General features: G+C 44.7%; 1 protein-coding gene across 7 annotated transcripts in view; it reads left to right on the top strand.

Annotated features, from left to right (window-relative positions):
- Window positions 1–2760: 2760 nt before the first annotated feature.
- The window catches only part of NCOA6 (nuclear receptor coactivator 6), a 44015-nt gene continuing 23174 nt past the window's right edge, over window positions 2761–23601 (top strand). For 5 of the 7 annotated variants that reach the window (XM_084218188.1, XM_084218189.1, XM_084218190.1 and 2 more), the window contains exons 1-8: window positions 2761–2846; window positions 9483–9585; window positions 14691–14843; window positions 14947–15221; window positions 18119–18274; window positions 18839–18961; window positions 20327–20455; window positions 21247–22062. In XM_084218188.1, the coding sequence (XP_084074314.1) occupies window positions 14987–15221; window positions 18119–18274; window positions 18839–18961; window positions 20327–20455; window positions 21247–22062 (1459 nt within the window). In that variant the 5' untranslated portion in view covers window positions 2761–2846; window positions 9483–9585; window positions 14691–14843; window positions 14947–14986. The remainder of the gene's footprint in view (window positions 2847–9482; window positions 9586–14690; window positions 14844–14946; window positions 15222–18118; window positions 18275–18838; window positions 18962–20326; window positions 20456–21246; window positions 22063–23601) is intronic. The other 2 variants (XM_084218191.1, XM_084218194.1) reach the window with 2 other exon arrangements.

Genomic DNA, 23601 nt, shown 5'->3' on the forward strand with positions numbered 1-23601 from the left:
GGTTGCTCCAGACCGTCTCCAGCCTGGCCTGGGGCACTTCCAGGGATGGGGCAGCCACAGCTTCTCCTGTGTTGTTTATGCTGTACAGAGCCTGGGCAGACCCAGGAACACCCAGGCTGTGCAGTGAGCTCAGCCTGCAGCACACTCTGCAGCAGGGATGTGATGTGCTGGGTCTGAAGCTGCCCCATGTTTCTTCCCTCTCACTCCTCCACATCACATTGTCCCTTTTCCCCTCTGCCAACAGGTGCCAAGGCCACCTGGGGGTCCTTCAACTGCAAATCTCCAGCAGAGATGCCTCAAAAAGGTCTTTGGCTGTGTCCTGTCACCCTGGTGTCCCTTCAGCTCCCCTTTCCTTTTGCTTCCTTACCCTTGTGACAAGGCTATTCTAAGAGAACTTGTGTTCATTTTAAGTATGTGGAGACTGAAGCAGTTCGGGTCTTTCCCAGCAGTGGGCAGAAGCGTCAGAAGCCAAGGGAAGCAGTGTGCTCTGAAGAGTGAAGGGGATGTGCAGGCCTCAGGCTGCTCAGGAGGGGAGGGTTTGTTTGCAAACTCCCTTTGTGATTAGGCACAGGGAAGTTGTCCCTGTGGGATCTCTCAACCCCAGAGCAGAAAGTCACAGGACTTGGATGGTTTGAGCAGATCTTGGTGGGACACCTCAGTATTGTGCTTCCAGAAAAGTAAGGTTTTGGAAAATGGCATTTGGCTTGTTCTTGTTTGCTGAGGGATTTGAGAAGTGCCTGGTACTAATGTGCATAATACAGATAAAGCCAAACAAGCCAAGAATCTGAGGGACAATCTGGTATGACAAGAACAGCAACAGGAGTGGGAAATTTTGCAAGTTTTTTGGAAGCAGCGCTCTGATGTCTCTGTGTTAGGCATTGCTTTTTGGGGAAGATGAGGCTGGAGAAGGAAGTTCAGGGCAGCTGGTTTAAGAAGAGTCTCATGAAACAAGGAAAACATGAAGTCACTTGGGAAAGAAAGGTTAATTCTTGGTACCAAATAAATTTTCACTCAGCTTCCTTGTGTTTCCAGCCAGTCCCAAAGCCAGGAGCAGAGCTAGGCAAAGCCTGGGAATCAACACGAAGGCAAATGGAAACTCCCAGGGATGATCAGACGAATGGAGCGCTCCTCGCTGGGACTGATCCCCACCTCCTCAGACCTGACATCCCAGAGGGTCTTGGGGGGCCTTGCCCTTGTCTCAGCACATTGGACAAGTGCTGGAATTGCTCCCCAGGGGCTGTGGAAGACACAAGAAGGCACGGCAGAGCAGTCCTGGACTGAAGGATTGCTCGCGCCGTGGCAGCCCGGGAGCTGCACAGCCAGGGAGCAGCACTCTGCCCACAGCTCTGACACACCAGCAGAGGCAATGCTCCAGATAAATCCCATGCTGACCATGACATTAATGATTTGTTTTTGTGGGCTTTGTGGAATGCAGTTATAGATGAATTCATAAAAAGTGGTTTTATCTATGTTGCAAGCAATAATGCCCGATGAGATGTGGGTTTGTTGCATTTAAAAGGTTTTACAAAATCAAAAATTAAGATTAAAAGAATTCCCTTTTTCATGTTGTTTTTCCAGCAGTATTCCACAGGAAGCCAAGGGTGGCTGTGAGGGCTGGCTCCAGCTGCACACACTCTCCTGAAACCCCTCCTCAGGCCACTGAACCTGCTCAAGCTACTGAATCACATGTGCTTCTGTAGGAACAATTTTTATTTTTCCCATAAAGGACTTTTAATTGTTTTTCCTACCCTGAAAGAGGAATTGCCATGTGTGTCACTTCTTCCCTACTGCCAGACAAGAGCTTTCTGCCACAGCAACAATGGGCAGGAAACAAGATACTTCTGAGGTTTTGTATTGATCATTTCTCACATTCATAAAGGATGTAGGGAGAGACAAGCCAAAGGGCTGTGTGCCCTGTGAGGGTCCCTTCAGCTGTGGAACCCCCCTGTGATGAGGGGATTTAGGGATTTTAGGGGTCTAGCATTGCCCCCAGGGGATTTGGGGCCCATGGGCTGGTTCGTTAACCACATTAACACACTTTTTATTAAAATTCAGCATTGTGGCCTTTGCTGAGTCCATAACATGTCCCTCCCTTGCTTCTTCCCCATCTCCCCGCTGGTAAAATGAAGTATAATTCAGTGATGTTCAAAGAGTCAAAAACCTTTGGATGAAACGTTCTGAATTAAAATTCATCCGAATTCATAAACCTAAATTCCTGGAAATTTCCTATAAAGGCCCCAGTTATTATTTTTTCTGCAGCTTCATCCGGCAGACAGCCTGTCCCCACTCCCAGAAGCAGCCGCCACCGCGGGTCCCCTCGGGGGGAGGCCCAGCTCTCCCGTGCCGGGGGAGCCCAGCGGGGTCCCTGTGGCGGGGGCGCGGGTGCCGCCGTGTCCCCGGTGCCGGTCTCCGGTGCCGGTCTCCGCCGTGTCCCCGGTGTCAGTCCCCGCCGTGTCCCCGGTGCCGGTCCCCGCTGTGTCCCCGCTGTGTCCCCAGTGTCGGTCCCCGCTGTTTCCCCGCCGTGTCCCCGCCGTGTCCCCGGTGTCGGTCCCCGCCGTGTCTTCGCCGTGTCCCCGGTGTCGGTCCCCGCTGTTTCCCCGCCGTGTCCCCGGTGTCGGTCCCCGCTGTTTCCCCGCTGTTTCCCCGCCGTGTCCCCGCCGTGTCCCCGGGGCCCGCCCGGGGGTCGCGGTGCCCCCCCCGCCCCCGCGCGCTCGGGCGCAGGCGCGCGCGGGTCACGTGCGCGGCGCAGGCGGCGGAGCGGCGCTGGAGTCCCGGGCCGCGCGCGACCCCCGCCCCGCGCGCCCCCGCGGCCCCGCGCGCGCCCCCGGCGGCGGCGGCGGGTCCAGGTGAGGGGAGGGCGGGGCGGGGGTCGGGACGCGGCGGCGACGGCGACGGCGGCAGCGGCAGCGGCGGGGCCGGGGCCGGCCCAGGCGGGGCGCAGGCCGAGCCCGCGGCGCGGGGGAAGGGGCGGCGGGGCCTGGCGGGGCGCGGAGCGGTGACGGGTCCGCGCCGCCGGCGGCGGAGCGGCCGGGCCGGGGGCGTTTCGGCGGCGCCGGCGGTGCCGGGGCGCTCGGCAGGAGCCTGTCAGCGTGCGGCGGCAGAGCCCGCCCGCGGCCTGCGGCCCCGCACGCCCGGCGCGGAGCCGACCCTGCCCGGCCCGCAACCGGCCTCGGCCGCGCTCCCAGGCCGCGGCTCGGGCCGGCCCGGGAGGGAGCGCGGCCGGGCCGGCAGCGCTGTCAGATACGGGAGCTGCCCGCGGGCCGGCCGCTGTGTGAGCCGGTCCCTCAGCCCTGACCTCATGCGGGCGGTGACGGCTTTGTGCCGTGTCAGCCGGGGCGCGTTGACGTTTCGCTTTTGTTCGGGTCCTCGGTGACTCTTAAACCAGTCGGAAAAGGGCTCTTCCCTCGTTCCCTCCATGCGATTTCTGCGTTTCTCTAAATTTCAGCTACTTTAAAACCATCTCAGCAAGCTCAGGGCTCTGATTCTTTCCCTGCTGCTTTGGGGAATGGAAGGACAGAGCTCTTCTGTGGCTCTGCATCCTGGCAGCAGGTTGGAGCTTCATCAGCTTTGTCTCTCCATAACCCCTCAGCCTCCTCGTAGACACATTTTTTGCTAATTCCCCTCGCTGGGAACTGTAGGGAAACCTTTCTCAGACGTTTTATTGTAGTAAAACCTCTCTTAGAAGAAAGACTGTGCCTCTTGTTGGTTTTGCAATTATTGTGTGTTGTTCTGACTGGATCTTTAGCTAAGGCACCTTTCAGTATTTCCTATATATGAAAACAACCACAAAGAGCAAATCTGGCATTTTCCATAAAGGTTACCAAGTGAAATGACCACAACATTTGGATTTGGCAGCTCTTTTCAAGTTATAGCAAATGGTCCCAGCTTTTCTACATATCTTGTGGAGTGAGAAACAAAGGTTTCAGGGCATGTGTTCAGAAAGGCCAGGTCTGCGGCCTGGGGGCTGCCCCAGCGCCCGCAGCGCGGCTCCGCGGTGTTTGCCAGAGATTCTAAGTATCCTCTGAGCCGTGTGGCTTCCTTGGAAACTTACCCGGCTCCAGGAGGAAATGTTTTACAGTAACACTGTGTCCAGACTCTCCTAGGAGAGGAAAGATCAGAATATGGGGGGCTGCACACGTGCCTCCTTCAGTTGAGAAATGACATTTCTTAGTATCTTGAGCCCAAGGAAGGGTCTCCTGTTAGCCATTGGACTTGGGCTGGAAATCTCCCAGCAGTGCTCTTCAGCCACTCTCTCTGGAAGGCCTGTCCTTATGTAGGACTTGGAGGAAGGGGTTGTTTACAACAGGCTTCCAGGTGATGGAGTAATTTTACATCTTTCTAGTAAAAAAGTAGGTGCTTCTCTAACATAAGAAACTACTGTGGGTAGAGAAGCCAAAGAATTCCAGGTCCTTGTGCATCTGGAAGTGTAGGTGTTTCCATTTTTCAGTGGCTTAAATATTTGAAAATACAGGTTGTGGAGGTAAATTCTGCTGAACAGCTGTAATGCCATTTTTTGTGCTGCATGAGCATGACAAAGGTTCCTGCCTTTGTGGGAGATGTTGAATGTTTCAACATGACAACTAAATCTTAAATATATTTTGATTTTCTAGTATGACAGCAATTGCTTTCATTTGGAAGCTGGAGTTACAACCCAATTACACAGACTCACTAAATTTAATAGATTTGCAGTGGCAAAGGCTTTGTTGCTGAAGGGATTGAAGAGTTAATGTGGCTGTAACAGTTTGCATTGAGAATGGTGAAATTTTATAGGTCACTGGAGAACCTCTGAAGGGCAGAAGGCGTGATGAGGGTGTCTTTCAAAATCCTGCGGTCTCTGTTGGGAAATGCAAAGCTGTGGTGTAGGGATGGTGTGAGGAGGGCACTGAGCAGCAGGACTTGACCCTCAGTGCTGCAAAAACTGCCTTCAAGCATAAGCTTTTTCCTTAATGCACAGCTGGAGCAGAAGGAATGAGAAAGAATGTGTAGGGCTGGGAACAGGTGAGGGCCAGCAGTGGAAGGAGAAATAAGCCCAGATGATACCAAGCTGAGGCAGAAGGGAAGATGCTTCATCAGGTGAGGTGTTTTCCATCTCCAGGCGAGTCTCGCCATTTCCACCAGCCAGACAAGCAAGTCACCTTTGCTTTACTGGAGCCAGGGATAGTTTGTGTTTTGTCTTGTCACTGTTGCAGACTCTGCTGTTCCCTCCAGAGCAGGTCACTGATGTTCTTCAGCAGGAGCCATCCATTAATTGCAGATAACTGAGCATTTCAGCCCTGGAGTCAGAGTGCTCCTGTATGGAGGGCTGGAGGTTTAGCTCAGGAGGATGAAGATAACTTAGATTGTCTTGTGCCCTGGCTAATTAGAGTGATGCTGCTCGAGTTTAAAGTTAATCTAAGCTTTGGATTATGCAGGCTGCTAGTGGAAGTTTTCCAGAGGTCCAGGAGCGAGGGATTTCTCTCAGTCAATTGAGAAATCATTTTCCATCCAGTGGAACAGCATCCCACCTGCACGCTGAATGGCACATCAAAAATTGCTGCTCTAGTAATCAGAAATAGGAATAAATACTGAATTGGTCATGTATATGTGAGAGCCCTGAGGCTGTAACTCAGTAAATAACTCTTCTTTATGCGTTTGGGAGAAAAGAAAAGCAACCAGTGTGTGACAGTGCTGTTGGTTTGGGAGCTGGGGTGAGGGGTGGAGACACATGTGGGACTCCGGAGTTCATGAGGACCATCATCTTCTTGGACCCAAGACCACTTGCCTGCTTCTCCAGCTGGCATGAGTGCCCTGAAGCATAGCCCTACCCAGGGCTTTGGATTTGATTGGTATGAAAAATAGAAAATGACAGGAGATGAATGGTACCATGTTTAAATTAATTTATATAATAGTTTGGGACAGGAAGTTGCTTATGCTCAGTTGCATATATGGGACCTGAAGCTTTAGGTCTGGTGGATGAAAGGGATCTAGTTATTCCACCAAAAGATGCATGCTACTGAATTCTCCAAGTCCTATGCAAATAATTTGAATTTTATAATTTTTATTGTTTTGAAAATCAAACTGCCTTCCAGGACCATGCAGCTGGTGTAAGATTGTTTTTCATTGTGGTTTCTGTGTGGTGCTCACAGAGACTGAGTTAAGCCTCTGGTCTGCCTTTACAGAATCCCAGAATGGTTTGGGTTGGGGGAGACCTTAAAGACTGCCTCGTTCCTGCCCCTTGCCATGCATGGCAAAATGTTTCTTTGAAGGGTTTTTAGGGAGTGCTCTTCTCATCCCTACGAGAATGCATTGCTCTCCAATGCATTGCTCTCTTCTGTTGCATCCGCATTTTACCAGAAGGTCCTAAGCTGCTTGTGTGGTTCTTAATGGCGGTAGTAACAATAAATAACACTTGAAACTCAATTTTTCTAAAAGCCCAGAGCAGCACAGAATAAGCTGCCAGTTTTTATACAGTCAGGAAACTCTCAGAATAATCTTGATTTTAACCAAAGGTGTACCTACTTCTGTTATATGAAGATTAGTTTTTTAGTCAGGGAAAAGAGTCTCCTTGGTATACTGAGTGTCTCCTATCAAATAATTACTTTTAAGCTGTTTGTTTTAGATTCAATTCTTTTTTCTTTCTTTACATAATTTCAGAATTTTAAAAGCTTCCCTGAGATTTCCTGGATGTTTATTAGATGTAAGAAGGAATAATATTGCAGAAGGTGCAGTTTTCAGTCAAACCTCAGTTCAGTGCTGATGATCACATGGATTTCTGGGCTTGTTATATTGGTGTTTAGGAAGCCCTGTGAGCATTTGGTGATAAAGGAGCACCTGTGGGGTGTGTCAGCCCAGAAAGGTCTGGTAGTGGTAGTTAAATTCTGGTTTAAATAAAAAACTTGTTGTAACACAGAGCGCAGATTGCTACTTAAAAAGGCATTTTTCATAACTTTTGAAGGCAAGATCAAATACAGTCAAGATGCTCCTGATTTTAAATAGCATCTCATTTTGTTTGCTCATTGCGTTGGTGGATCCTTGTGGAAAGCTATATACTGCAAAGCTCTGTCAGTGTTCAGTGTGCTTCTTCCAAATGAAACTAACCTTACCATGGGAAATTAGTAACTCAGCTAATGGGAATTGATTGACCAAATACTGTGCTGGGTGGACTGCAGCTCCCAAGAAAATTGCTGATTCCCATTTCCCTTGTCCTGGCATCTGCCTTGGTTTGTATCTCAGCTGCTGAAAGGGGTAATTTCTACATAGCTAACTTAGCTGCTAATTCTGAAGTTATCATTCTGCTTTTTAGAGCAGCCCTGAGCACCTCAGCAGTCAAACTCTGTTGGAATAAAAGCGAATGGCTCAGTTGAGGCATGTCCATTGCAGCTTGGCATGAGTCGTGGGCTTTCAGCAAACTTCTTGAACCTTTAACAAACTGATGTTTCATTACACCTGCTGTCAGACTACATCAGGATAGCGCTGCAAAGAGTTATGTGTGTTATAACAAGCTGTAATTTTCTCTTTGCCAGAAACATTTGGGTTTCAGTGTTTTTAGTTTGAGGGCTATGGGAGCGCAGCAGACCAGTGTGAGGAGCAGTGACCAGTTCTGTCAGTGTGAGTGAACGAAGCCTGCCTTGCTGGAGACGTGCTTGGTTTGTTTTCTTCGTGTTTGGGAAAGCATAAACTCTAAACAAAACTCTTCTGTAGCTGCAACACTTCACAAGTGTTTCCTTTCTGTGATTCCTTGTGTTCAGTGTCCAGGTCTGTCAGATAACTTACTGTAGTGAAAGCTGGAATTAATGAACCAATGTTGATTACTTATTTTCCTTAACCAAATTTGGTCTCATCCCATGTGCATAATGGGGATGGAGACAGCAGCAGTTATTTTTTCTTATTCCCATAGCAGTTATTTTTTTCTTATTCCCATGAGGATGGTCCCATGCTGACCATCCTCAGTTTCTCACTGGATCTTGCTAGGGCAGCCTGTCTTTCCCTGTCTGTCCCAGTCCTTCTTTGGAGCGGTTGGGTGTCATGGTGAGGGACACTCAAAAGGGAGAACTGAAGGAACAAAACCCCTTTGGTTCCTTGCACCAAGGAGTTCAGAAGATTTTTTTTCTTCCCTCCACTTCCCCACACTTTAGCCCAAATCACCCTCACCCTGCTGGGCTAAGGCACAGGCTTTCACCATGGGGACTGGCTGCTGCACCTTGGAGACTTCCTTAGAAACAGCTTTTCCATGGTGCAGTCTGTCCTATGAAGTCTTGGTCTGGCTTTGGAGGTAGCCAGTTTGTTGCAGGGCTCAGCTTTAGGCTGTGGAGCATCCTTTTATGAAAAGGGTGAAAAAAAAGTAGAACTAGTGCAGTATCTGCTGTAAAATGTGAAAACCTTTTTTAGTTTTGGCTTATACAACAATACTAAAATTTCCTATTTCAAATTTTGATTTTGCTCCTCAGCTTAGTTCTGGTCATGGTATTTAGGTAGGTGCATATGGCTAAAAACAGGTGACTGCTTGTGGTTTATCCATCAGGCATTCAACTTGGTGCTACACTTCATGAGTTACAATTACTTAGAAATACAAGAAGATACAAGAGGGTGAAAAGTGTTAGATGACCATTAAAAGTGCTGCAAAGCCTCTATGATGTGATTTAATGTAAAACCTCTTTCCTTCTCTCTGAGTTGCTGGGTTAGTGCAAAGTACACAGGCTGCAGCACAATAAGGCTTTTAAAGCAATTTTGCTTTGTTGTCTAGATAGAAGACAACAAATCTCTGCTTTTTCTTTCTGAGTGTTCTTCCATTTTCTGCTTCCCCTGTTTGTTTTTGGGCACCTTCCCCACTGATGAGCAGGCAAGCGCATAAGCAGAAAATCTCCTTGAGAAGCACCCCTGAGCTGTGCCTATAAACCCCGTTGATTTAAGGGGCGGTGTTTTGTTGTCCTGAAGCCATTTAGCTTTACTGCTGTGCTTTTATGATCCCAGGAGCTGGAGTGCAGCTTGGTGAGCCCAGGAGCAGGGCCTAGGAGTGAATTCACCTCTCCATGCTGGCCACCTGCAGCAACAATGTCTGCCTGAGGTGGTCCTGTGGGCTTGGAACGTGCTTCTGGAATGAGCTGAACCTGAGCTGGTTTAGGCACCTACTCAGGATGAGTGGGGGGACATCCTGGCTGTGCTGGTTACTCTGTTCTGAAGATTAGTTTAATCAAGATGAACTTGTCCTAAGGCTTAAATAAATACATTATTGTAGATAAAACTTGCCCTTTTTTGAAGAATAGAATGTAATTTCCAGCTAAAGAAAGTATTCCATTTTCTGCCTGTAATGAAAGGTTGATTTTTCAAGTTCTTCAGGCTTTGCTGTTCAAATCTGAATATAGTAATATGTGCTTTTTACATTGCTGAGGAGAGTGTTTGACTTGGTGCAAAACTGCTTAATAAAAAGGGAGCTATTCACCAGTATGTTCAGTATTTCTGTTATTTCACATCACTGTCTGATGAAATGTTATATTTTCTTTCAGGATTCCATATTTGGGACTTTCTGTTTAACCATGTTTGCCAGCCTGGAATTACCTGAAGTCCTGTTGCACACCCCACAATACTGAAGTTGTGAAATTTGTTTTGGTAGGTAAAATAAGCATATGATGTGTCTTATTATCTGTTGTTTTTATAAATTCTCCCCCTGCCTCTCCTCACTGCTGTGTTTGCAGGGCTGGGCTGGCTCTGGAGCTGACTTCCCACTCGGCCATGCAGGGTTAGGGGTATTTGCCATCAGGTTTGTGGCTGCTCCTCCCAAAGAGAACAGTTGAGATGCTTTAGTGGTGTCATTCAGCTAACACCAATGTTCGGAATTCAAAATTACTGGAGCCCTGGTCAAGTTGTTTTAGAGGAAATTTTAGTGCATGTTTATTTTTAGGTATTCTTTCCTATCATAACCATGATTCTTAGTCTTATTTAATCTCCTTGTGTTATATTGTTATATACACTTGCCTGGAATTTGTTTAAAAGTTTTGTTGGGTTTTTGTTTTGTGGGGTTTTGCTTGGTTTTTTTTCCCCAAAGCCGTATTATTTTAATCTTTGTATCATAGAATGGATATGGGTGTCTAGCTTTATTCATTGCTCAGGTTTAACAAGCTCTAAGATGGGCAAGTGCTATGCTGGGCAACAAAGGAAACAGTTGTAGGAGGATAATACACTGTTACCAAATCTCCAGGAGAGACAGTGCTGTGATCAGTGTTTTAGGGGTTTATGGGTGTTATACTTTAAACACAGCCTGTGTGACTGTGTGCCAGTGCACAGGTTAAAAGGAAGCTCAGGACTGTTCTGGCAATGCTGAACCTCCTCTGTCCCATCATGAAAATCTCTACATATTTTTCTTACTGACACCTAAAACAAAAGAATCAGAAAACATGAAAGTGTGTTTGCCAAGGCATCCTTTATTCCTGATATTTTTTTCTATTATGTCACTTGAAAACCATTTTTCAGTGTCAGCAAATGCAGCATGAATCCTTTAGAAATAACATTGCTACTGCTATCCCAGACTTTTTCTCCTCACTTTCAATTCTGGTTTCCCCAAGGGGTTTGGCTGTAGCTTCATCTCTTTCCCTTCCGTGTTGCAGCTTTAAATAATGTCAGTGTGAAGATGAGGACCCTGCTTAGTGCCAGCTTTGCCATCTGCTAGTGAAGGGCATCAATCCATCCTTCCTTCTGCTCTCAACCTTCCCAATCTTTTGTGTCATTTGGAAGAGTACATGTTGAGATGTAGAGCATGGTTTTAGTACTTTTTATTTGTTTTGCAAGAGTGCAGGTTCTGATGTGACATCAGTTGTGAAAGTGTTCATTTTGAATATTTTAAAAAGCTTGGAAATCAATAGACTGTGGCAGAAAACCTGGAACAGGTGGCCAGACAAAGCCTTGATTTGACTGTGTGCTCTGTGTAGTGCAATAGATAAGGGAAAGCAGGAAAAAAAATTTCAAGTTTTGTTTGAGAGACTAATTGGCATAAGTTTGGATGAGTTGAGTGAACCTTGGGGCAAAAATACCAAGGTATCATTTGGAGTTCTTTTCCTTTGTGCTGTTTTTTTCACTCCAGAGACCACCACTTCCAGGTACTCCAGAGCCTGCCAGCTTTCCCATGTTCAGCTGCTCCCCAGTTAGTGACAACTGGCTGTTTCAGATTTTGCTCTAATCCCATCTGTCCTGGGCTCTGGATGGGATTTTCTGAGCCTTGCCCAGCCACGTGGTGCTGGGTTTGTTGTGCAGGCTGCCTGTCAGGCTGCTGCTGGGGACAACAAAATGCCCTGGGGCTCCCAGTGGTGTGTGTGTGACCCAGCTGTCCATCAGCCCAGCTCTCAACTGTGGCATCCTCTATCCTGTGGGAATTCTTCCTCTGAAGCCCCTCTTTTGCACATGTTAGTGGGTCAGTTGTTTTATGCATAAGCTGAGTGTGCCCTCCACCCTTTGGGTTGGACACTCTGATCTTCGTGGGCCGAGCTCTTCTGCCCCCTGTTCCCATACAACAGTGCAGGTGCATTTTGACCATTTATCTGTTATTTGGCTGTTTATCCCCACCTCTCTTACTTCAGTTAGATATTTTTATTAATTAGACTGTACTGAATAAGACCAACTTTATAATAAAGAGGCATAGCACTGGTTTTGTTGCTGTAGCCAGTTCCAGGCCTGGTTTGAGGATAAGTGGTTGCCATGTGGTAGCACTGGACTTGCTCTGACTTTCCAGAAACAATTGTATAATAGGAGACACTAATTTGGAAACTCTAAAGGAGCAGGGGCAGGAAGGAGACCATGTGTGCTTTTTGAAGGAAGGATGGTGGTCTGAGACCTTCTTGTGCTGCCAAGTGAGCATGGGTGCTGGAATTCCCCAAGTGTGCTGTGGTTGTGCAGATCAGTTCAGGGGTCGTTCTTACTTATCAGAGACCCTCCACACCCTGCTGGGAGTTCTGGTTTAAGGGATTGTTGAATGAGCATTGTTCTACCTGTGTGTGCTTATGCTGAAGGCTTTTTGTGTTTGTATGGAAGAGTGTTGAGGGAAGGTACCTGCTAATTATGGTCAAGTGCTTGCTCAGGATTTATGGAAGCCAACCCTATAACCATGAGATTACAGAAGTTGTTAGGACGCTGTGCAGCTGGGATTCATTTGCTCTGATATGGATGGTGTGCTGTGCACTGCCTGGAAAGGAAAATTTTGTAAATCATCACTTTCTCATAGTTGAGATAAATGATACCTGAGTATAGGAACAGACAAAAGTTCATGTGTTTGGAGGGAAAGCGTGCAGATGAATATAGCAGAGATCCTTGAGGAGCATAATATGAAGAAAAAATGCAAAGAGAGCTGTAGTTGTATGTGCTCATCTGGGAGGTAAAATTTAAGCCTCGGTCTTGGTTTGTTTCCTTCCCTCACAATAACCCTGCAGTCCTGCGGTTCTCTGAGTCAGGTGAAATGAGGCCTGTGGTCCTTTGGGATTTAGAAAACTCAATTATTACAGTGTTTACAAAGGGCAATAACTTCAACAAATCCTGTCAGATTTTAGCGCATTCAGATGAGGCTGATGTTTATGAATTGTTTAAAAACCAGATTTAAGCAATCTGGGGATCTTCTGCTCTTTCACAGGGAAGATGGAGGCTTCAGACACCTCTATTAAAAAAAGATCTGAAATGTTTGTGTTCTTGTAGATAAATTCTTATTTTTTTGGTATTAGGGATTGTCAGGAGTACTCATGTTTCTCACGGCAGGTGCAAAACCCCATCACCTCCAAGCAGCTGTACCTTTTCAACATGTAGGAGCCTGTATTTTGAGCTGAAATTTCTCACCCTAAAAAATTTACTCGTGATTTTCTGACAAATAACATTCTATGTAATTTTCCTCAAAATATAGTGCTTATATTTCACAGGATGCTTGCCTCCTTCCTTGCACAGAATGACTGTGTTTGGCCATTAAAGAGGGCATTTTTGTAGGACCCTCAGCTCCTCTCTCCCTGGAGTCAGTGGATGTAAAATAAAAGATATAGGAATGCGGAAGGAGAAGGACTGTTCTCCTGGGTAATGTAAAGCCAGCTTGGGTAAGGAAGTTACCTGTCCAAGAAATTGTGTGAAAATCAGTTAAAACATTTTTTCACAGACTCCTGTTAATTGTGATTCTCATTATCTGGGCACCTGACGTAAAACTGAGGAGTTTGCCTTAATGGAGGTGCCAACACTCAGAGCAGTAATTTAGACACAAACCCTAGCAACAAGGGAAAGAAAAAAGATTTCATAGTCTCTGTGTTCACCTGGTAATGAATTTTTAAAATTTATTTCTCTATTGCCCATCTTTTAAATTTCTAAGGCATAATAAGTATATGAAAGCACTATAGAAATAGATCAGTACCTGTGAAACATTAAACTTACTTTCTGATGCAGGACTGCAGAAGAGCTTGTGAGACAAAATTCACTTGGTTTTTAATCTGAGATTTGGGGATGAGGACTTGTGGTACAGGATGAGAGAGAAACTCCATGTGAAGTAGGGGATTTTTCCTTAGTGCTGTTGGGTTGCCTGGTGTGGGGTAGAGTTGTAAGGGAGAAAGAAACCACAGTGCTTTGTAAATGTAGTCAGTGTATGTGTACAGATCTGACTAAAAGCAATGGGAATTTGTGACTTCAAGCCCCTGATTTTTCCTTTGGAATATTGTCCCTTCAGCAGCCTTGTGTGAGTGTGCAAACAGTGCAGAGTTGAATCTGGGCTTTTCTAACGCTGTTAGATTTTTTTATTAGAAAAGGCTGTTTTCTGGCCAGTACCTCACATTTCATCTCAAAGTTGTGGTTTTGTGTTGGGAGCTTGAACCTCTGCCAAAACCCCAATCTGTATCTTGTGTAAGGGTATGTTGTCCTGAGCTAAACCTTCTGGGTGGGTTGTGCCAAATACCCACAGCTTTGGAGTCATGAGATCTTGACAGTACTGGCTGGTGAATGAATTTGATCTGTGGTGGTCAGGAATAGGTCCCTTTTTTGGCTGTTTCCACAGGTGGTTTGGATCTTTTAGCAGTATTTGCAAAGTGCTGAATGTTAGAGCAGAGGTCTCACCTGGAAAGGACAGTGCCATTGCCCTTGTGATGGAGTGGGAAAATGTGTATCCTAACATAGGTGGTGTCCACTGAAAGTTGAGGAATCCTTTTAGCACAGATTGCACTTCTGTAACAGCTTAGATAATTGTCATAATGTCAAAGTTTATTGCAAATTTTAGACATTTCATTGAGCAAGATCCATCAGGTGTGGGACTTGACCTTCTGAATTCATTCTTGTCTGAGTGTGATGTGGAGGCATGGTGGGAGCTGTGGGCTGTGACAGGGGGGCAGATTTCAGGTTGTTATGTGCATAAGAAGCTGAAAACACCTAAATCTTTACAAGCTTTAGGAAAGTAGGCACAGTATGCCTGAGATTTAGCTGGGTGTGAGTAAAATATTTTTTAAATGCTACATTTCTGCTGGTAAAAATATGCTGTGGCTTTCCTACTGCTTTGGACCTATTGCATCTGCAGTCTCTAAAATTAAATTTGGTGATTCTTCCTATCATTCTGCAATTCAGCTGTTGCTGTGAGTTTTAGTCTCCTGACAGTTGGGCACTGCAGCGTTGGTACCAGGTACTTGCTTGTCCCCTCTATGACACAGAAATGAGTAAAATTCATTTTCCTCTGATTTTTTATCCTCTACCTTCCTTTCTACTTGTCTGTCTTTTAGATCAACTGGAATACTTCTCAAGTCACATGCAGCACGATTCTGCCAAGAACCCCCTTCTGTTTGTCCTAGTGGAGGAACAGCTTGGGCACTGCCATGGCCCCCATTTTCAGCCTCACACACTTGGTCTCACAGACCCCAATACTGGGTCACCAGGTAGGTTTTTCTGTCAATGACCAAATGTGCCACTGAAAGCAGCTGTTAATGTCCTTACCCAATTATTATTATATGTATTATAATTCTCTTTTTCCTTTCCAAGCATCACCTTGACGTCTGACAGGCTCTCATTGTTGGAAACAATGGTTTTGGATGATCTACCTAACTTAAAAGATACACATGCCTCCTTGTACTCCTCAGCTATGGAAGACTTAGAGGTGGATTTTGATTCAGGACTGGAGGAAGATGAACTGAAACAGGAGGCTGCTCCTGGGGATTCCACAATCTTTGTGGCTTTTAAAGGAAATATAAGTGACAGAGACTTTGAGCAGAAGCTGGATACCATACTGGAGAATGTGCCTGGCCTTTTAGACATGGGTAATGTGCCTTCTTGTCTCTTTCCAGCTGTCCTTAACATGCTTATTTAGGTAGTCAGGGTACTTGCACAAAAAATAGATTATATTGGGTTTGAGCAAATTAGTTTGTAATGATAATTTGTTGGGGTTATTCTTAGTGAATTTGCAAGCTGTTCTTCCCAGAAATGCAGACTACAAGTGTCTGCAGTTGTTTTGTTGTTTAAAACTGATTTATTTGGCAAGTTCATTCATTTCTCTTCTGTTTCCACATTTCATCTGGTTTCATTCTCTTTCATGTCCCTCTATTACACATGGCTGTGCTATAAAAAAGTGAAACCAGGCTTGTTCACACAGATGTTTTACTGCCCAAACTCTCCAACTTAAACAATTTCAGTTCATCTGAGAATGGGTTCACTTTCCAGTACCTGTGATATTATTGCCCTTTTCTGACCTGTCCTACCTGATTGATTGATTGATTGATTGATTGATTGATTTGTGTTGGGGAATGAGTAGGGCCCTGATATACCCCTGGATGCTCATCCAGCTCTGGGAACAGCTCCATGGCAAGTCAGTGATAACAGGCTTTTTGGGCCATCCATTACCAGCATGTTTAGATCTGCAAGAAGACATTGTCCCCTGTCTGAGCATGTTGCAAAAGGCCCTGTGCTGATTGCTGATGGCTGCACAGTTAGGTAGCCTTGATTGTTTTCTTCAACAGTGTCAAACACCTTTTCAGGAAAAGAACACATTACTTCTCAATAACCAAACTGGATTTCTTTGTCACTTTATTCCTTTCTTTCAGTTTTGTCTGTCTAGTCAGCTGGCATCAGTTTGATGGGTTCTTGCTGTTGCTCAGAGAGATAAAAAAGCTGGGATAAAATATAAATTGCAAAAGATAATAAGATAAATGACAAAAATACTGCAGAGAAATAGCAGTTTTGAGCTATGTCTTACAAACAGTTGGAAGGAGATGGAAGCTAACAGACCATTACTGTGAAGGGATGTGTGTAATACCACAGATCAATTGTGTAGCTTTTGATATAAAATGAATCCAGTCTATAACTGCACATAGTCATCTTTGTTAGAGGCATCTGCATGCTGAGTCTGTCATAAATATTAATGCCAGGATTAATAAACATGATTCAGACCTCAGCTGAGAAAGCAAATTTTTAAAATCAATGTCCAGTTAATTTGAAAATTATCCATCTGTGAAGTTATTTGAACTGATTCAGGACAAAATAGGATGTCCTGAATTTGGTGTTAGTAAATAACATGAGGTTATCTTGGCAGATGCAGTGCTTGAAAAATTAGAAACTTGGGTACCAATACATAGAAATATTGAAACTGATGATACAATTTTTCTATGTAAAATATTGGAACATTAATAACAGAAAATATGGGGTTGTTCAAGCGTCAGCAAAAGAGGATTGTAAAACTCCTGCCATGTTTCAGCCAAAACCAGGTTTATAGGTGGTACGAGGATGAATTTAATAATTCCATTGCTGTAGCAGCAAAAGGGCCTTGGTGAATTAGTGGTGAACAAGAGCTTCCTAAATAGGAGTGAGTGTTGGCATTCTTAACTAACGTGTTTTTCAGACCTCAAAATTAGCAAATGCTTAGTAAATCTGAGGTTACAGTGGAAGAGCTGGCTGATGAAAATTTGGGTCAGTGCTTTCTGTTTTGAGATGAACTTTCTTTACAGAAAGATAGAAACTGGAAACTTATAAAGCTATATTGGGAGTACTTTTAAAATTATCCTTAACTGCATTTGTAGCCATCATTTAGGTAGGTATCACTTTGGATAATGTATCCAGCATAACTGCCCAACCTTTCTGCAGTTACTGTGAACACCACTGATCTATGTAGAAATGCTCATTTGTAGAACAGGTGTTCAGAAAACCTGCAAGTGAATATCTTGCATGACTTTGAGATGCTTTTTGGCAGTGGATTTGAAATGCTTACCCAGAAAACTAAATAATAAGGTAGAAATCAATGAAATATGGCTAGGAGTCTGTTGGCACTGGTCTTGTCAAAAAAAAAAAAAAAGGTTTCACAACCATTTGTAGAGCAAATATTTCAATCATTTCATTCCTGTAGTCAGTTTCTTCCCACATTCATCTGGTTCACAAACCAGACCTGTACCAGTTCACTGTCCTGTACCACAGGGCTGGAGCCCCTCTGCTCTGGGACAGGCTGGGAGAGCTGGGGGCCCTCACCTGGAGAAGAGGAGGCTGCAGGGAGAGCTCAGAGCCCCTTCCAGGGCCTAAAGGGGCTCCGGGAGAGCTGCAGAGGGACCTGGGACAAGGGGTGGAGGGACAGGACGAGGGGGAATGGCTTTAAGATGAAGGAGTGTAGATTTTAGATGGGATATTAGGAGGAAATTGTTCCCTGTGAGGCTGGGGAGGCCCTGGCACAGGGTGCCCAGATGTGACTGTCACATCCCTGGAAATGTCCAAGGCCAGGCTGGGTGGGGCTTGGAGCACCCTGAGACAGTGGAAGGTGTCCCTGCCATGGCGGGAGGTGGGATGAGATTGCCTTTAAGGTCCCTTCCAACCCAGACCTAATACCTATAATTGTATGAAATCTGTTTTATTAGATATTTTCTTATCTTTCCAAAGTAGTTTATCCACAGAATATTTCAGTTTTTAAGTAATACTATCAAGTGATTCTGTTATATATTGCATTGGTTGTCATTTGAGTAGTTTTTTGACTGCTATTTTTTGGAAAATCCCTGATGTGGTTTGGCAGCATTGGTTGCTGTACACGTGGGTGGGGAAAAATCTCCTGTACCTGGGACTAAGCACTGGCAATTTTCAAAGCCAAATAAGGTTTCATTTTTTTCAACCTTTTCACCAAGTTGTTTCATCAGATGTGCTTAAAAATTGCCTTTGCACTGACTTTGATTGTTTTTCTTTTAAGAATCCAACAAGTTAAAAGTGCAGAAGATAGAGCCTTGGAACAGCGTTCGTGTCACCTTCAACATCCCCCGGGAAGCTGCCGAGCGGCTGCGGATCCTGGCTCAGAACAACAACCAGCAGCTCCGAGACCTGGGCATTCTCTCCGTTCAGATTGAAGGTATTTCACACCTAATCTGCTTCCAGAGCTCACATTGAAGTAGACTCAAAAAGCAGTTTTGTGTATTTGGTTAGCACTGCAAAACTTTTAAGTTATTACTTTGGCTTTAGTGAAAAAGGTAGCTCAGGGTTTTTATTCTTTCAATAACATTTACTAATAATAAAAACGAAAGCTGGAAATGCTCTGGGCACCAGGAACCCTCCTGAAAAATGTTGTCTGTGTGTTGACTGGGAAAGAGTTTGCTGATCTTCTTTCCCTGTTGTTTCATATGAGGCTTTCTTTAAGACAAGTTTTCAGTGGCTTTCACAGTTAGCATATCCATTCAGGACAGTTGTCCAGGAGCGCCCTCAGGATGGAATCAAGGGCAGGCAATGCTTGTCATGACCTTTGTTCTTCTTTAAACTGAAATCCAGAGGGGTGCTGTGATGTGTAAGTGTCCTTCTAAAGTGTGCCCTGGAGGTGAAGCCTGTTCTTCCTTCCTTGGCGTCTTTTAAATGTCCTTTTGCAAAGCCTGTGTTCTGCTTTTCTGTCCCTCCTGTTCACCCAACCTGTGCCTTGCTTTAGGGGAAGGTGCCATCAACTTGGCTTTAGCCCAGAGCAGGAGCCAGGACGTGCGGATCAACGGGCCCCTGGGAGCGAGCGGCGCCATGCGCATGGACACGGGATTCCCCATGCAGGGGGGGCAAGGTAAATCCCCCAGACACTCCAGATTCACTGCTGGGCTCACGGAACGCTGCTGCTTACAGCAGCTCTTGTTTGCAGAATTCTAATTGCCGTTGAAATTAATGTCTGCTCTGGTGCCTTAGACCATGTCCTGTGCCATGTAAATGAATTGCTGGGTGCATTGCGCCCCACAAACTTTGGAGTGATTTTGGCAGGGCCCATTGGTTTGTTTTCAGGTATTGTGAGGTGGTTTGGGGTTTTGTTGGATTGTTGGGTGGTTGCTTTGTTTGGAGTTTTTACATACAGTCTGTTGAAGCACATGAGTTGAGTGTAGCGAATTCACTTTGAAATATGCACAATTTTTCACAGCGTTCTGCTTGGTTGCCTTTTTGGAAATGTGCATAAGTCTTGATTCAGTGTACAATAAACTGACTTAGATTAAATCCATTAGAATTGTGGGAAGGATGGGACACTGTCTTTGTTACTCTTATTTTCTGATAAACTTTTGAGATCTGATCATAAAGAAGGGATTTTTGTGGAAATGTGTAGTTTTCTAACTATATTTTAGAGTACTGTATCCTCATAAGGAATTTTTAACTACAAAACTCAAATTTGACAAAGAGTTCTTACAAAGAAAGCTACTATCTAATTTATTAAAATAGCTGAATCATAAGGCAGAATAAATAACTAATATTTCAGTTAATGGAATTTAAAGCAATTAAACCAGGAGCATTTTTGGTCCGTTTATCTAAGATGCATTTGTTGCCTTTGAGGAGAAGGAATGGAAAGAATATTTCAGCTTTGTAGAAACCTAATTAAACAGCAGTGAAATTTTTGTCCTTAACAAAGACTGAAGAGCTCTACTCTCCACTGTCCTCATCAGCTTCTTCATTTCCTGTCTGCAGGTCAACAACAAAACAGCAATAGAACCAACAGGGCAACAGTTGCAATCATTTCAGAAAATTACAGCCCCTGGAAGTGAAACATTGAAATTTTTTTTCCTCTTGCAATGCCTCAGTTACTTTCTAGTTTCAGATGTTGCAAAAGCCTGAGTTACATATACAGCTTTGATACAATCTTGTCACTTGGTGCTTTCAGTGGTAGGTCAGGCCCACATTAATTAATGAGTCAGTAGTGTTTCCATTTATGCTCTTTTTTAAAATTTGGTGTTAAAGAAAGACCTACAGCATGACCTGAACTTGTTTGTTTGATACCAGGGAATCTGAGCTTTCAGACAGAGAGTTGTATCCTCAGGTTATTTTGGACAAACAATTCTTGAAGTCTTGAAGTTTTACTGACAAATATATTTTTTTCTTGTTAAAAGAAAAAGTCTAAAATTCTTCTCTATGTAACTGCAAGACTTGATGGTTTCTATTTTTGTTTTTTAAGGTTTAATAAGAATGAGCAATGCTGCAGCTGTCATGATGTCCCAGGGTGGAAATGTGCCCTCCTCTATGGTGGCAAGTGGTGCTAGTGCTGAGCTGCAGCCACGAACACCTCGGCCTTCCTCACAGCCAGGTGGTAAAATTTAGTCATAATACTGATCTGAAAAAGTTCTTAAACTTTGATTCTTCAGCACACAGGCTTGAGTGTGTACTCATGAGAGTACTCCAGAATTGTTCTGGAGCATTTTCCCTGTCTTTCTGGGAGCTACTCTTCCTGTGAAAACCTCCCTTCCCCCTTAATCTGTTAAATTTTTTCAAATAATTTGAATGCCTAATAAGTCACCAGCTTGCTTGGTGTTTTGTTCAGATGTGTTGAGCAATGGCAATTGTATTTTTGCACTTGAACTGTCATGACTGAGATTTATGTTTAGTGTGAAGGTAAGAGAAGGATTCGTTCAATGAGGCAGGAATATTTCTGGTGCTCTTTTTTCCCTTCTTTTCAGGAAGGGTAAGTTAAGAATTGGGGGTCTGGTGGGTGTGAATGTTTGGGGTAATTCTTCGCAGGTTCCCCAGGGAAGTGGTCATGGCACCAAGACTGACAGAGTTCTGGGAGTGTCTGAATGATGCTCTTTGTCCTGTGGTTTGATTTTAGGTGATCCTGCCAGGAGCAGGGATTTGGACTCAATGGTCCTTCCAGCTGAGATACTCTGTGATTCTGCAGTTCTGAGTGTGTAAAAGGCTTACATCAGTCTGTAGCATTGTGGGGCTTTTGTGCTTTATTTTAGAGGATATAAATTGATAAGACCTGGCTTCTCTGGAATATGAATTTTTTATGCAGAGTAAGAAAATGCAAGCAAGCAATTTAGCCTTTGTTGTTTTGGGATGGGTTTTTTAAAAATTATTTTTCTTTGCTATTTTTATTAGATGCAATGGACCCACTCTTATCTGGGCTAAATATGCAGCAACAAAATCATCCATCTGGATCTTTAGCTCCTCAGCTCCATTCAATGCAGTCAGTTCCTGTAAACAGGCAGATGAACTCAGCCAACTTTCAGCAGCTACAGCAGCAGCAGCAGTTGCAGAATCGGCCTCCCCAGCCGCATCAGCAGCCACCGCAGGGTATTCGACCTTCATTCACTTCACCAGCACAGGTTCCAGTTCCCCCTGGCTGGAGCCAGCTTCCTTCTGGAGCACTCCAGCCTCCTCCAACCCAGGGAGCGCTGGGTACATTGACAGTAAACCAGGGCTGGAAAAAGGCCCCGTTGCCTGGACAAATGCAGCAGCAGCTTCAAGCAAGACCATCTCTAGCAACAGTACAAACTCCTACTCATCCTCCACCTCCATATCCCTTTGGAAGCCAGCAAGCTTCTCAGGCTCACTCAAACTTTCCCCAGATGAGCAATCCTGGCCAGTTTACTGCTCCTCAAATGAAAAGCCTTCAGGGAGGGCCCTCACGGGTTCCTACCCCACTACAACAGCCCCACCTGACCAATAAGTCTCCTGCTTCTTCTCCCTCCTCCTTCCAGCAGGGCTCTCCTGCCTCATCTCCCACCGTTAACCAGACACAGCAGCAGCTGGGACCAAGGCCTGCCCAGAGCAGCACTCTTCCCCAGGGCTTCCCACAGCCTGTCAGTTCTCCCAGTCGTAATCCTATGGTGCAACAGGGGAACGTACCCCCCAACTTCATGGTGATGCAGCAGCAAAACCAAGGTCCACAAGGTTTACATCCTGGTTTAGGAGGTAAGAGGCATTGAGACCTTCTTTTATTTTAAAAGGAAAAGAAACAGAAAGTCTAGAACTGATATTGCTGTTAGTTCTAAAAAGATCCTTTATGAGACAGAACCAACAAACAGGGGGAGTGTGAGGTGGGTACTGGTGAAGGAGCATCCACATCATTCTGTCTCTGTCCTGCAGTGCCACAGAAATGCCCATAGGGTCAGGGAGGAGTTGCTGTGTGCACTGCTCTTATTACTGCCAGTCGTCCTGTTGACAGCTCTTCTGTTGCCTCTAAGCAAGCTTAGGATGTTCAGAGATGGTGTGGGGGTTTCGTTTAGGTTTGGGGTTGTTCTTTTTGGGGGGAAAGGGGAGGATTTTTTTGCAAGAGTGTAATGAAAACAGTTTTTTTCTCTCTTCACCTTCCTCTGTTGCCATTTACATTTTCTAATACAGAAGTTAAGCATTGTTTTGCATCTTCCTTTCTAAGCTGTGGATGTTTCTTCTTCACCCTGTCTTTGTCACCAGTTTCTTCCTATATGAAGAGGAAAAAGCTATTCTTGCCATGCTGTTGTACTCCCTATCCAAAAATTAAGATGTTAAGGGATGTTTTAATTTCTCATTTGGCTGTGTTGTCCTTAGTTTTCTCTTTGGACAAATGCACTCATTCTTTTCCTTACTACTCCTGGAGTTCTTCTCTAACAATGAAGGCATTTCTTTTGTCAGTCCCAGGACCTCTTTTGTGTTCTTGGTTGGTTTTTTTCCCTTGAGCCCTTTGTATTTCGATGCAGATTTTCCATGCTTCTCTTTGCTCACTCATTTGTTCATCTTCCTCTTGGGTGGCTGTTCTCATGTCCCATACATCAGTTCTTGCTTAAGCCTTTGAAATCATTTCTTTATGTGCTTATGGCCCATATTCTTTGTCCACCTACACACACATAAATACATTCTAGTGTCTTGCATTCTCATGGTGTACATCCAAAATGTATCCAAACACTGAAAGGAATTCCTGCTTCTTGGTCTACTGATCTGGACAAGCTTCTTGTTTTCCATGTTTGTACCGTGGGTCTTGTTTGAATTCAAATGAATTTTCTGTGTTTCAAGGTTCTCTTAGGATCTGCCAGTGCCCTACACTTGGTGTATCTTATTTTGTCTCCATGTGGAAGCAGTTATGCATTATCTATTATAGTCACATTTCCCTACAGTCTTGCCTCACCAGCCGTATGTCCCCATCAGAAATCTTAGCCATCACCTTTAGTCAGTATAATCTCCATGTTCTGCTTCCTAACTAAACCTACTACAAACAAACCTCAATTTTTTTGAGTTAAAAATCACACCAGAAATAAACTATCAAAATATGTTATTTGGTCTTATTTTAGACCTTATTGCTAAATCAACAATCCTGCTGTGAGCTGTATCCTCAGGTGATTTTAAAAGACAGAATTCCTTGGTTTCAGCAAAGCTGTGTTGCTCCCAGTGCTGAGATTTTTACCTGCCTTCTGTGCATGCTCATTCTTTGTTGCAATTTATATGTTAATTTGTCATTATAGATCTTTCCATTTTTAA

Source organism: Fringilla coelebs (assembly GCF_963513975.1).
Source record: "Fringilla coelebs genome assembly, chromosome: 18".
Classification (NCBI taxonomy): Eukaryota; Metazoa; Chordata; class Aves; order Passeriformes; family Fringillidae; genus Fringilla; species Fringilla coelebs.